Here is a 13,927-nt window from a genome sequence, read left to right as displayed (position 1 = left end):
ACAGGCTTGAGGGGTCTGTGAGCTTCAGACCCAGTCCTAGCTCTACAATTGGCCCTGTCGGCAGGATTATGGGCAGGTAAAAGAGCCTGACATTTTCATTCTATTTTTTCCCACAAACTTTGTGAAGTACCCTCATAGCAACGTGCTGGTTTCTAGTGTGGCCATGCATTGTTCTTCCAGCTACATATACTAGACAAAAGTTGTAGTTGTTGTTTTTAAATACGATTTCCCCCAATAACAAGCAGAGGTGACTTTTAAAATATTAACTGAATTGATGAGATATGGATTTGTAATGTTACTAATAGATACATAAGGAAAGAAACATTATTTTAGGTATTTAATAAGCCATTGAATTTTTCTTGGTTGAAGTAAAATTAATATACAAAAGATAATAGTTAACTCCTGTTGAGGGTTATGTTAGAATGACTATTCTAAGGTGATTTATATATATTAACTCATTAAATTCTTAAAATAACCCTCTGGGCAGGTACTGTAATCATTCCTATTTACAGATAAGGAGACTGAGGCACAGAGAAATTAACTTGCCTGAGGCCACATATCCAGCAAGTGTTGTGTGACTTGAACCTGCTCCTCCTGGATACTGAACAGAGTTTTAAATATTTGTTTCTCATTTATTTAAGTTTTAGTTCAGTAACTACTATCCTTTTATCCTTAGACCTCATTTTTGGTTATCAAGATTCTCAAAAATATGTAAGAATCCTTCACTATTTTTTCTTTTTGTAGATAAGATATTAATAGCTTATAAGCTCTTAAGTAAACATTTGAGAAAAGGAAATAGAGTGCTAGTTAAAAATTTTTTAAAAAAACCTCATTCCTCTGCAATCAACATTGCATGAGATCATGCCATGGATGAGATCAACGGAGCATGACTTTTAATTTCAGTCTTTTTTTCTTTGCATTTTTTCTTTTTATTGAAACATAATTGATTGTACCTATCCTTGGGGTACAGTATTGAATATCAGTAATTTTTGTAGTTATGAGGCTGCCATCTAATGACCCATATGAAATTTTAAAATATTCTGCTGCCATCTAGTGACATAAATGAAGATAACATGCAGACATGATTTTACCTCATTTGCATTACAGTTTTCAAGTACTATCTTAGAAGTTTTTAACAACCATTAAATGTGAATACATTAAATCGGAAATTTGAAAAATCTGACATCCACAGTTATCATTCTTTTTTCTTACCTCTTCTCACTCTTCCTCTGCTACAATAATATATTTTTCTCATGTCCAGTGTTCCTCTTTAATAGCAAATAAGGTGTTAGAAAGAAACTAAAACCTTGTTAATTTCTTATGTGTGGTCTCTAAGATGGTTTTGTACTATATATATTTCTTTCATCCCAATTTTATTTGAGCCAGTCCTTATTTGAATAACTGCCATATTAATTTTGCTCCTGTAGGGTGACAATAGCTAATAATATTGTATTGTAGATTTCAAGATAGCCAGAAAAGAGAATCTTTAATGTTATAACCACAAAGAAATGATAAATGTTTAGATATGCTAGCTACTCTTATTAGATCATTATACAATAAATGCATGCATTGAAACAACAAATTGTACCCCATAAATATGTACAATGAAAAATATAAAATAATTTTTTTTTTTTTTTTTTTGTCTTTTTCATGACTGGCACTCAGCCAGTGAGTGCACTGGCCAGTCCTATATAGGATCCGAACCCACAGCGGGAGCGTCGCTGCGCTCCCAGCGCCGCACTCTCCCGAGTGCGCCACGGGCTCGGCCCAAATAAAATTTTTTTTAAATTGCACGTATCCAAGGCTGCTTATTGTTGATAATTTTCAACTATATTTATTTAACTATATAAACGATTATAGTTAGATGCTAAAAGCTGCAGTTTTGCATGCTCTGTGTGGAATACTTCCCATTCATCTGCATAAATATTCTGATTAGACATTTTAAAGCATTTTGGATAAGTGGTCCTGAACAGTTATTTGCCTTTTCATAAGTATATCCTGTCTCCCCATTAAAAGGGTAGGAATTATATTTGCAACCTCAAAACCTAACAGTACTGCATAGTCAGTAAATTCTTGTTGATTGATGCTGCCCCATTCATGGGCTTTTAAGGATATGATCATCTAGTTATGAAACACTTAATTCAAATTCATGTCTGCCCTATTTTGAAATGTTAAGATACTTGCAATGGTTGTATCCTGAAGAGCAACAGTTGGCAGATGCTGCAATCTTTCCCCACAGCAGCTTCTGGCCTTTCCCCTTTGTAGGCTTGTATGCCTGACGTGCAATTGCTTGGAGGCCTGAGTATGATTAGAAAATGATCCCCCCACTGAAAAAGGACACAAGTGCCTCTTCAATATCCTAATGGGCATTTATAACAACACAGCACTATGAGTGTGGGGAAAAGTTAGGAGGAAGTTTTAAGTTGGGTGATAAGTTGGGGCACTGGCAATAGCTCAGACTGGGGGGAAAATATGTTCTATTGGAAAGCTCCCACCTTAAGCTAAAGAGATCACATTCCGAGGAGATCTAAACTCAGATGAGCAAAAATCAGTATTAACATTAACCATGTAGAGTAATATGTTGTTCAAGAAGATGAGTACTTTTCCTAGATTCATCTATACTCATGTCATCACTTATTCACCAAATACTGATTGAGTGCTTATTATGTGCCAGACAGTATTGGTCAATAGGTGAACATCAGTGTGCAAGACTCATATCCATGCCTTCATGGAGCTTATGACCCAGGGAGATAGCTTCCCTTGACTGGGCATTTTCCCTCAAAACAGTTCCAGCCTTGTTCAGCCTGTATATTGGAATAAAGATTTGTAGCTGGCATTACATCATATATTCCTCCCCCACACAGAATGAATCCTGGATACATTTTTCACAGTGCTCTAAGCATTACTAAGTACCCTGAGAGAATCAGCTTGTGTATTACCACTAATGATCAAAGCTCCACACCTCCTAATTTCAAGGGATTTAATTAACACATCCAGTTTGCACTGACCAACCTGCTTTTACTTCACCCAAGTGGTAATATATTAAATAACTTCAGCCTCACAGGACTTCATCACATGACTTCACTTCCGGCATCTCAGGACTCTCCTGACCCAATACCATTTTCATTCCTTAGGATAATGAACTTATTGCTGCCATTTTCTTTCTTTCTTTCTTTCTTATTATTATTATAATTTCTTTGGCAGCTGACAGTACAGGGATTGAACCCTGAATCTTGGTGTTATCATCACCATGCTCTAACCAACTGATCTAACCATTCAGCTCCTTTATTCCTGCCATTTCTAAAGTGAGTTAATATATTAGCCAGTGAAGTGATGAAAGGCGTGTCAAAGCCAGTAAGTGAAAAATTAGACTTTATGTCTAAAGATAGCAAATGTCTTAAAGGTCTAAATATATGGACTTCTGCAGTCCAGCACCAACATGCATCCAAAAAAAAAAAAAAAATGCACATAAAAGCTATAGTCTGACTTGATTCTGTGACCCTAAGTAGCACCCATTGCATAGTCTGAACCTCAAATCCTAAACCAACTTCAAGGCCTCTAGAAACTATTTCATACTCTCAGATATATGGTCACACATTCCTCTTCTTATCTGCAATTTTGTCAGAAGGTCCTTGCTAATTGCCTCAGGCCCTCCTTGAGAAATGTAACATCCAAGCTCAAAATTTGAATCCTTTATCGCTACCCCTTCAGTTATAAAACCAAATTATAAAGTTTGCGGTTCTTAATTTTACTCCATTTTTGTCATTTCCAATGCTTTTTCAATTAAAAAACACAACACACAACTTTTTTGCATTCTGTTTTTATTGATTTGGGTGATCAGTACAATTGCTTTTACTTCAAGTACTGTGATTCACTCATTTGTGTTCTAGGAATCATTAATTTCAGCTTTGAATTACAAAGAGATCAGAGAAAGTTTTTATTTTAATAGGCATGCAAAGATAAAAGTAATGAAATTAAAAATAAATGGCCCTCCTTCAGGTAAAGAAAATTAGCAAAATAAAGTCAACCATCTTTATGAAGAAGAAATTCAAATACTGGGACAGATTTTTTAAAACTCCTGATAGTGTGTTTTCCTTTCACTGATGATCAAAACCAGGGACTCTTAGTAGTTAGCTACAATTGCAATAAATGATGGACTTCTTGTTGGTGTTATTTAACAGTTAAAACACATTATCATCTCAGTTCTTGGTGTGCATAGTCATTTTAATTTCTGGCTCGTGCTTAATTTTTACACATGATCTTCATACACTTCTACTCCTACAGATAAGAATTACTCATTTCTTTAAGATGGACAACTCATAATGTGAAAATAGAAAAACTGAAGTTCTGTTACATTTAAGATGACAGAAAAATAGTGCCATAGCTATTTTTCTGTATCTTTACTCTTCCATGTCTGTTTCTTCTTCTTTGAAAACCTTACTAGAAATGTTACTTTTATAGAAAAGATGATTATTTCAAAAGTCAAATGTGAAATTCATACTTTCATATTAGATCTTGTCAAGAGTAACTTTGGTTGCTTGGTGACTGCATCTCTCCCATTCATTGCTCAGTGTGGAAAAAATGCAATATACTTGGAGTAAAGAGCACCAGAAGGAGGCAAGGAACCACGCTCTCCAATGGCAGGTTTCTTTTCCTGAAGAGGGCAAGATCCACCTGCCTCACTTGAAGGAGGCTCTCAGCATCCGGCAGTTGAGAGGCTGCGTAGGGCGCCAGTTCCTCACAAGGGGCACGGGGGGCTCGTTCTCAGCACTGGAGAGGAGGGTCCGCAGCTTGGCCACCTGCAAGGGGCAGGGGCAGATTGTTAGCAAGACATTTAAACCAAGCGAACACACCATACAACAAAGAGTTAGAAATCACTGGCTTTTTAAACAAGACAAGCAAATCACAAAATTTGTCTCCTATGTTCAGTCCAGAGCAATTTAGCTACCAGTTCCTAAATAATATAATTTTTTTCTTTATTTGTAAAAGTGCTTTTCTTCATTTTATACGGGATCACTATGCCCTCTGGTCAAAATCATTTCCTCCTGAATTTTGAAGCAATTATTTTGATTTGAGGGGCCAGTATGACATATACACTTTATGCAGGAGATAATGACAATATTAAAAGATCAGTGCAAATAAGGATAAAGTTTAATAGGCCTTTATATGTTTATGAAGTCAATTTTTTTTTTTTTTTTTTTTTTTTTTTTTTTGTCTTTTTGTGACCGGCCGCATCGCGCTCAGCCAGTGAGCGCACCGGCCATCCTTATATAGGATCCGAACCCGCGGCGGGAGCACTGCTGCGCTCCCAGCGCCGCACTCTCCCGAGTGCACCACGGGGTCGGCCCGAAGTCAATTATTTTAAAAGAGCAGAAAGAAATTAGATTCATGCTACATTTTCAATTTTAAACTGATCTTTTTTTCTTCAAGGATAATAAAATAAGAAATTCTCATTAATAACACTTGTGTTTCTATATTAAAATGTTTTTAGCTTTTCTCTCTGAGACAGTTTCATTCCCCTTTCAAAATATTTATACCAATGAACAAGACCATTAGATCTGATCTATCTTTTCATAAAAATGCCAATATGTACTTGAGTCCACAACTGGCAGAAATACCAAAGCTGTTGTCTTAAGCAAGGGACACATACTGGTAAACTGATTTTACTACTAGAGTAGACGTTCACTTTCTAGGTTGTGAGTCCTTGTGTTGCTTTAAAATGTTCTTCACATCCCTGCCCACTTAATTTCTCCCAAACAACTTTTCCTTGAAAGTCCCTCTAATAAATGTTACTAGGACACTCTTTAGATGAACAGTAAGAAGGAAAGCCTGAGAAGGGTGGCCAAGAGGTACTGGAAACAGATTGACTAGAGCTGGACTTAGGAGCCTGCACTTGGGTACATGATCATGGGCAAATTAATTAACCTTTCCGAGACTCAACTTATTTATCTATAAAACTAGAGAAATAATATACACCTCACAAGGATGATAAATCCCTTCTCCCCAAGGCCTGTATTTACCATCCCATCTCTTTACCGTGCTCAGGATTTGGGGAAGTCCAAATTTAACAAAGACTCACTCATATTAATCTAAACCCTTAGGTGTTTATAGATTATAAACTCAGTCATTGTTCAGTATCACAATCACTTTTAAATAATTTGCATTTACTCTGGTACCCTCTGGAAGCCACGTTTCAGAAAGTTGAACAGGTTGATTGTCATTAACCAGAGCAAACTATGGAATCCCTGGTCGTGGCGTTCCCTAGGCATCCATTCAGCAGCTATATAGTTTCAACTTAGCACCTGAGTCTTAGTAACAACCAGCGACGTAAGTCTGTGTGTTCACGAGGCTCTGCAGCTGCCGCCTACCTGGTCGGAGCTGACGGTGATGGGATCCTTCAGCAGCAGCCACACGATGCACTCGTCGCAGGGCGGCGTGGTGAAAGAGCCTTGGTAGGTCCAGTAGTCGCGGCAGGCGGGGAACAGGCAGGACGGGTCGAAGTGAGTGAAGGGCGCCTCCTTGCCCTAGGAGAGAGCGGCGCGCAGGCGCGGTGAGCGGGCACGTGCACCCCGTCCCCACCAAGGGTCTCTCCTTCTGACTTGTGAAAATGGATTTCAAGTGCAATCGAGAAAATGAAACTTTTAAACAAAGTACGGACCTTTCAGAAATAAAGGTCAAAGGGGGGAAGCGAGTTTGCATGTTATGAATTTTTCTTGCACAATCGTTGTAATATTGTATTCCTTATTGTTTTAACTGGGACTAGAAATATAATTCTATCAGCTCTCTAGAAAAAGGTGAAACTCATATCTAAAATGTAACAGAGTTATTTCATATAAATCAGTGTTTTTCTTCTTGATGATAAAAAAAACAGGCTCATATTTTTATTAAATATTGTACTCGAAATACTTTCTTTGGTAGTAAAACTTAATAAAATTTGATTACAATAGTCTCAAACAACAATTAAAATGTGTCTGTAAAATCGGAAGAGTCTGTTGTTAAGATTTAAAATATATAGGTGCTGCCCACAAAGGGCAACACCAGGACTCAAAAGACAAGCCCTGGCTGACATTTAGTAGCTCTGTGACCATATGCATGCATGCATTTGGGGAGTGTGTGTGTGTGTGTGTGTGTGTGTGTGTGTGTGTGTGTGTGTGTGTGTGTGTGCAACTTCTAGGATTCTCACCCACTTTACTAAGAAAGAAATTATCAGACAGGCTGGCTGTGACCTTTAAATAAACTGATGTATGTGAAATTGCTCTATACAAACATAATGACATTTATTTTTACATGTATGTTTAGCATATCCATCAAATTTAGTAAGAGATTTTAGGTGAAAAAATATATACTTGAAAATGTAAAAAAGAAAATCGACATACTTTGCTTTATATTTTAGGAGGAAAAATTACTACTTTTTTTTTTACCTTTGTCTTAATTTTGTCCAATGCATCAAGGAGAAGCTGGAACTCCCCTTTCTCACGTCCTATCTGTAGGGAAAATAGAAACCCAAGTATAATATTTTTTTCCTTCTTCACGGATTGTCTTAAAAACTGATTTCGATCCATCCATCTGCAACTAGTGTTTATAAATCTGCCAGAATGTCTCATCCTAAGCAAAAACATAAGTTTATTTCCTCCCCACAAGATTTCAGAGTATATGTTTTCTGATCTAAACTTGGACTCCAGGCCTCTGAAGTACAAAACCACAAAATTACATGTTGATCTAGTTCTATGTCCTTGACCTTCTCTGCAAAGTCATTCCACTTTTTAATATAATTAAAGCTTGAATGGACTTGTATATCCAAAACTAAACTCATTGTCTTTCCCCTCAGATCCAGGCCACCTCCTGTTGTATTGTGTTCAAGAACTGAAATTGACCCAATGAATTCAGAACCTAAGACAAATTAGGTCATTCAAAAAGAAAGAAGCCAGATTTTCACCTCTGGCTTAAAATCTAGATTATGTTACCACCAAACTCATGTGTTAATGACACTAAGTCCTCTTTAAACCAAGGCTGGCTCAACAACACACACATTCCATGTGCTATCTTAGCCTGGGATCATGTGAGTGATGGCCACCTTTAGCTGGAAGGATGTTGAGCCAGGGACTTGGCATCACAATGGTTTCCAACACTGGCTTTTCTGGTTTCCAGTGCAATTGAGATGGAGTAGTGGGAAAGAATAATGAACACATGCCACCCCCCCCTCACGGCCCACGTAATAAGCTTCCTCAAAGTCTCTGTCCCCAACCTCACTGCCCCCAACACACACATACACATCCCACATCTTGAGAAAATTTAGAAGTGCTAGGGATACTGTAGTATGTAAAAAGTGCACTTTTAGAGAAAAGCAAAACATTTTGAGCTGGTTTTGGCAGAAATAACTTGATTAGTTGAATGAATAATAAAATGCATATATACAGGGAAGAAGAGATCCCACCACCACAACCCCCACCCCAAGCAAAAGGAGGTAATGGAACTCATGCTATCCTAAGCATTAATGAGGAACTAAGTTTTGAAAGAAAAAATATGGTCAATTTTTACCTTACCTTCAGAAAAATGCCAATCACAGCAACTCCATCCCGTCGCTTCAGAGATTCTTTAAAAGTGTTATACTGTGGATTCCAGTGAACCAAATGAAGCTGTAACCATAGAAAACAGGTTATGAGGTAAATACCTGGAATGAGGAAATAGGTATGAAATTATCCACAACAAACTCAATAATTGTACAGTCTAGGGTTGCTGAACACTCATCGAAGTTGATAAAATTCTAACAATAAACAATACTTTGGTGAAATTTTCAATGGTTCCGATAAAAAGTATGTAAAATTATTTACCTTTTTTTATCAGCCAGGACTCTAGAACCTGGTTTCAACCTTATCTTCATTTAGAACATGGGCACCATTGAAGTTAGTCAAAGTTCCCATACTGAGTTACATAGAATGGTGAGAGAATACAATAGTTTGTAGCAGTTACAAAACATTTTATTCAAGATCAAAAGTGTCAGATAATTCCATGTGCAAAGGTCAAACTGAAAGCCTTGGACACATCCGGAAAAAATACACTAAACTTTCCCCACTTGTGGGGGAAGTTGTCTAGAAGATACTCCTGCCACTGGCTCTCCAGATTGGCTGTAGAGAAATGGAATGATCACAGTGAAGTACCTTGGGTTTCCTTTAGTTTAATTTAACCAAAAATTAAGCTGCCTAATGACTCTGCTTAAGAAAAATGTCCACAGTGTGCTTCCAGGTTCCTGTCACAGCCCCTTTGTTGACAATAGCCTGCCTTTGGAAAAGAGTGAGGCAGGAAAAACGAATTCATCCTCACCTTCAGGGCAATTGCCATACCTTACAGGCTTGACTTTATAGAAAGAACATGTTGGAGGCTTGTCTTATTCCCTAGTAATTTGATGCCTTGATCTAAGCTACAAATCATGCTTTTCTTTAATGGGTTAACTAAGACAAAGAATAGTATTTGCTCATATAAATTGTATTTGTGTATCTATATCCATCTGTACATAGAGAGATATAATCTTTTATAAGATTACATGTATAGTCTTTTAATGAAGGGTATAAATACATCTTCATTAGAAGATTGGAACATGAGCATTAATCAGAATTTTTAAATGCTATTTTTAAAGCACTACATTCTTTAAAAGGAAGCCACATAGGGCATTGGATAAGATGATGAACTCTGAGGCCAACTTGCATAAGCTGGAGCACCAGGTCTAGCACTTATCAGCTGTGTGACTTTGTTGTGTAACTTTTCTGTGCCTCAGTTTCCTCATCTGTAACGTATCTCATAGGGTTGCTGAGAGGATCAAATGAGTTAATACATGTAAGCATTTAAAAAGTGCTTAGTTATCCTTATCTTTCAACTTCCATTCAGGACCCTGGCCTTTTATATATTAAGCAACTATCCAGTTTCTTAATATAACCTTGGAAGTCTTCATGCATGATGTTAACTCACCTATATCCTTTCAACTGTCTAGCCTAGAATGTTTGGCAGCTTCAGTGTATGCTTCTACAGCTCCTTTCCCAACTACAGGGAAAAGCAAAAGCAAAAGCAGTGGATGATGTTTCCTCACTGTGGTTGTTATTTTTAACTTTTCAGTTTTCACTTTGCCAGACCCAGAATGGATTAGGGCAAGTACTCCTACCTCCGCTGCGTATTTGACTCCATCCACGGAGTGTTCGGAGCCGTGATCATCCGAGGAGCCCCAGTGAAGATGAAACTGGCGGAGTCGGTAAGGTCCAGGGAGAGGCCCCCCTCTCAGCACTGTGATTCAGATAAGCTAGGTCAACAGCGAATTCACACTTCTTTTACACTGCCCTACTTTAACAAGAGCTCTTGCAGCCAAGGCTCAGTGGGCAAAAGGTGCTCAGTCTGCTGGGCAGACGGTGTCATGCCCCAGCACGCTGGATTCCTCACAAAATGAAGTCTTGGGATATATCAAAATAAATCATTTTCCTTTCCTGTCTTTCTTCTTTAGTTTCCTTGTTTTATTATTTTTGAAATGTCATTTTAACACTTATTAAAATAAAATTAAAACAATAGCTGAACCATAAGGATGCATACATCCAAAGAACAGGTCAGTATGAAGCAATGGGCAGTAGAGAGTTGGACAGATTTAGGTTCCAGCCCTGACTCCAGCCTTTGCTACTTGTGTGATTTCAGGCAAGTTGCTAAACTTCTCTGAACTCATTTTTGCATCTCTAGGAAGGTGATAATAACACCAAACTTTCAGAGCTACTGTGAGGATTAACTGAGATTAAGCACCTTAAAGTGCTCATCACGGTGCCTGCACAGTGATCACTGAGCAAATGTGAATTCCTTCTCCATGTCTTGCTTTCAACTACACTTTTCTTTAAGACTACAATCAAGAACTTTCATCCACATAGAATTTAGATTGTGTCTGTTCAAATGAGATGGAATGAGCATTTCAGAAACTCCCCGGGGAATAAATAACAGGGACAACTAAACTAGATAATTCTCAGTAGCATTAATTTTAACTTGCTATACAAATACCTCATTCAGTCACTTAATTTGGTCTCAGTTCATTCAGCCTGGGGAGTGATTTAGAGGTTCAAATATCTTTCAAAGGATATTGGAACTATGCGTAAACCCTAATATCAAGATTTAGCAATATATGCTAGATCAAAATAGAATTCAGAGTGCAGCTATTTTAGAGGGGATTGGCCACACTAAGTGGCACACAAGGAAAGCCATAGTGTAGATCTAAAACAATAATGCTAGGCCTCTATGAACTTGGTCATATGGGAATGAAATGGTATGATTCACTGGATAGTTCCTGTCCAACCACTCAGAACAGTTACTATCTGGACATATGAGTCCAATTTATTGAAACCAACTATATGATTGCCAATATTCAACTATATTTACTTACAAAAATGGCATTTTCATGTGATTAAGCCAAATAGATACCATTTTATTGTTTTTCCTTCAAAATGGAACTTGATTTAAATGCAGAAGGGGAAAAAAAGAATGGATAGCAACATGAAATCATTGTTTAAGAAAATGTAAATTTTTGTCATATTCCTTACTTGGAACCTCCTAGTAGGTAAGAATTACAACTCTATTACTCTTTACTGCAGCATCATTAAGAATATTTATTTATGTATTTCACTAAGGGTAATTTGAACTCTATTAGAAATGTGGTTATAAGAAATTGCATTGTTGTACATCAAGCACCAAAACATCAAAGGCAGATTCGTCCTTACCTCATTCACGAAGAAATAAAGCATTTCTAATTAGCCTTTTGTTACTTCACTGATTTGCTTACTAGTATAGGTGAAATAGAGATTTTTTTAAAACAGGAGATTTTCCAGTTTCACACACATGCAAATACTGCTCAAGAAGTAACTGTCAGATACTTCAAAGACACTCACAAAAAGGATAACTCAGATGAACCCTGCTGAAGCACCGAAGTAAAGTCACCTTTGACTTATACAATGGCCCTATTCTGCCCCCTGGATTGATCCCCTCCCAGGCAACAGGGAAGAAAGTGCCTATTTTGCTTCTTTGTTATATTTCTTGCTTTGTAAAATGGAATCTCTGCCAAACTTGGGAATGGAAGCTTCACTCTCCAGACCATGGTCAAGAAGCACAAGAACCCTCAGCTCCAGGCCACCAGCATGTGAAGAATGCTCATTTGGATTCATTGCCATCGCTGCCCTATCAAGATCCATTTCAGGAATGCATTGTCAACTTTTAGCTTGGGCATGGGGCCATTTTGCAACAACAAAGTGAGCAAGCTAAGAGGGTGAGACATTCCTCTTCAATTTTTAAATATAATTCTTCACGACTAAAGCAAAGTCAAATGTCATCTCCATTTTCAGAGATGAAGTGCTCCTTCTTCCCATTAATTCTGTTACTGTGTCATAAATCAGATTTTGCCAGTATAGACGTTGAAAACCTCCATGTGCCTCTACCTCAGTGTCATACTTACTTGACCTATCATAAGTATCATCAAACACGACTCTGAAGGTCTTCCCAGTGTTCAGGATGGTCTTGGCCGAGCCAGAGTCGTAACCAGCTGACCATGGCAGCAGGGAAGGATCGTACCTGATGTCTTTAGTATGAAGCTCAATGGGTGACTGGTTGTCCCCCTTGGCATTCGGGTACATTTCATGCCAGTGGTCAGGACCTAGAAAATTAAGTGGAGGGAATTTATTTATTTGGCGACACAACCCAAGTCCTCTTCCTAATTGACTAAACCAGCAAAATACACAGAGGTTAGACAGTGATTGTGAAAGGTCTTGAGTTTCAGACTGGCCAGTACAAGACAATATTAAAGACCTGTTCGTAGTTTTGTTGATAGTGTACATGAAGACTGTATTTAACTCACATATTCACTCTGCTTGCTTAGGAATATAGCCTCAAAGGCTTGTTTTTGAAATGGACTACACCCCCGCCCCTTTTTTACCAATGCCACCTTCCATCAAAGGGGCTGGCTGGTTAGCTCACTTGGTTAGAGCAGCTGTGCTGATAAAACCAAGCACCAGGATCAAGAGTTCTGATCCTCATTCCGGCCAGTTGTCAAAAACAAAAACAAAAAAAGCAGCATTGACCTCACACATTTGTGCATCCCTTTGTGGTTTTCAGAGCACACCCATACTCCTTTCCTGGTGGGTGAGGCAGAAGTGGTAGGCAGAACAGGGATTCTTATATGACACCAGGCTCAGGTTAAGTGCTTGCCCGGTATCATAGAGTAAGGGACAATGAGACCTGGACCTCCGGCTGTCTGACCTCAGTCAGAGGCAATGTGGTCTTACCCAAGTTACCAAATTTCTCTGCACTTTCGTTTCCTCCAAGGGAAACAGTAACAACTCCATACCAGGGAGAACTAACCAAGACGAGATGAGATGAACATAAAAGGACCAGCAGCATTTGGCACGTCAAAACTGCCCAGTAAAAGTTCTTGATTTCCACCGCACTCCCCGGGGCTGCCCATTTTCTGTGCAACGCCAGGGGCTGCTCCGGCACTCACCATTGTGGTCGGCGTAGCCCCACTCCTTGGCCATCGCCGTCTTTCTGGGCGCTGGATGGCTCCTGCCCGGCGTCGTGCAGAGTCCCCGCCAGCCCGCGCCCTTTATATAGGTCCCCCCCACACACTGCATGGCCTTATTAGGTCAGCGAGGGTGGGGCGGGGGGCTAAACTGGATTGGAGTGGTATTTGGGAGGCGGGGTGGGGGAAGCCAATGAATTCCAAGAGCTGGACAGCTGTTGGGGTGAGGGGGGTGGAGGTGGGCGAAGGGGCTCCCACCCTCCTCCCTGGTCTGTCGCTGCAACCGTAGCTCCGGGCCCTTCCATCTCACCCTGCCGTCTCCTAAAGCTACAGGGCTTGGTAACGGGCGCCAATGTGCAAAAATGCTGACGCCCCCCGCCTCGTCCTCCTTGCCCCCTCCTTGCG

General features: G+C 39.1%; 1 protein-coding gene across 1 annotated transcript; it reads right to left on the bottom strand.

Annotated features, from left to right (window-relative positions):
• Window positions 1-3,913: 3,913 nt before the first annotated feature.
• CA3 (carbonic anhydrase 3) lies at window positions 3,914-13,612 on the bottom strand. Its single transcript, XM_063079730.1, has 7 exons — window positions 13,505-13,612; window positions 12,464-12,661; window positions 10,154-10,272; window positions 8,544-8,636; window positions 7,422-7,484; window positions 6,369-6,524; window positions 3,914-4,799 (listed from the first exon to the last, which is right to left on the bottom strand). The coding sequence occupies exons 1-7, from the start codon at window positions 13,536-13,538 to the stop codon at window positions 4,680-4,682; spliced, it is 783 nt and encodes a 260-aa protein (XP_062935800.1). The 5' UTR covers window positions 13,539-13,612; the 3' UTR covers window positions 3,914-4,679.
• Between the last annotated feature and the right edge of the window lie 315 nt (window positions 13,613-13,927).

This window comes from Cynocephalus volans, chromosome 15 (assembly GCF_027409185.1).
Source record: "Cynocephalus volans isolate mCynVol1 chromosome 15, mCynVol1.pri, whole genome shotgun sequence".
In the NCBI taxonomy this organism is placed as follows: domain Eukaryota; kingdom Metazoa; phylum Chordata; class Mammalia; order Dermoptera; family Cynocephalidae; genus Cynocephalus; species Cynocephalus volans.
This window is presented reverse-complemented; position numbering and strand designations above follow the sequence as displayed.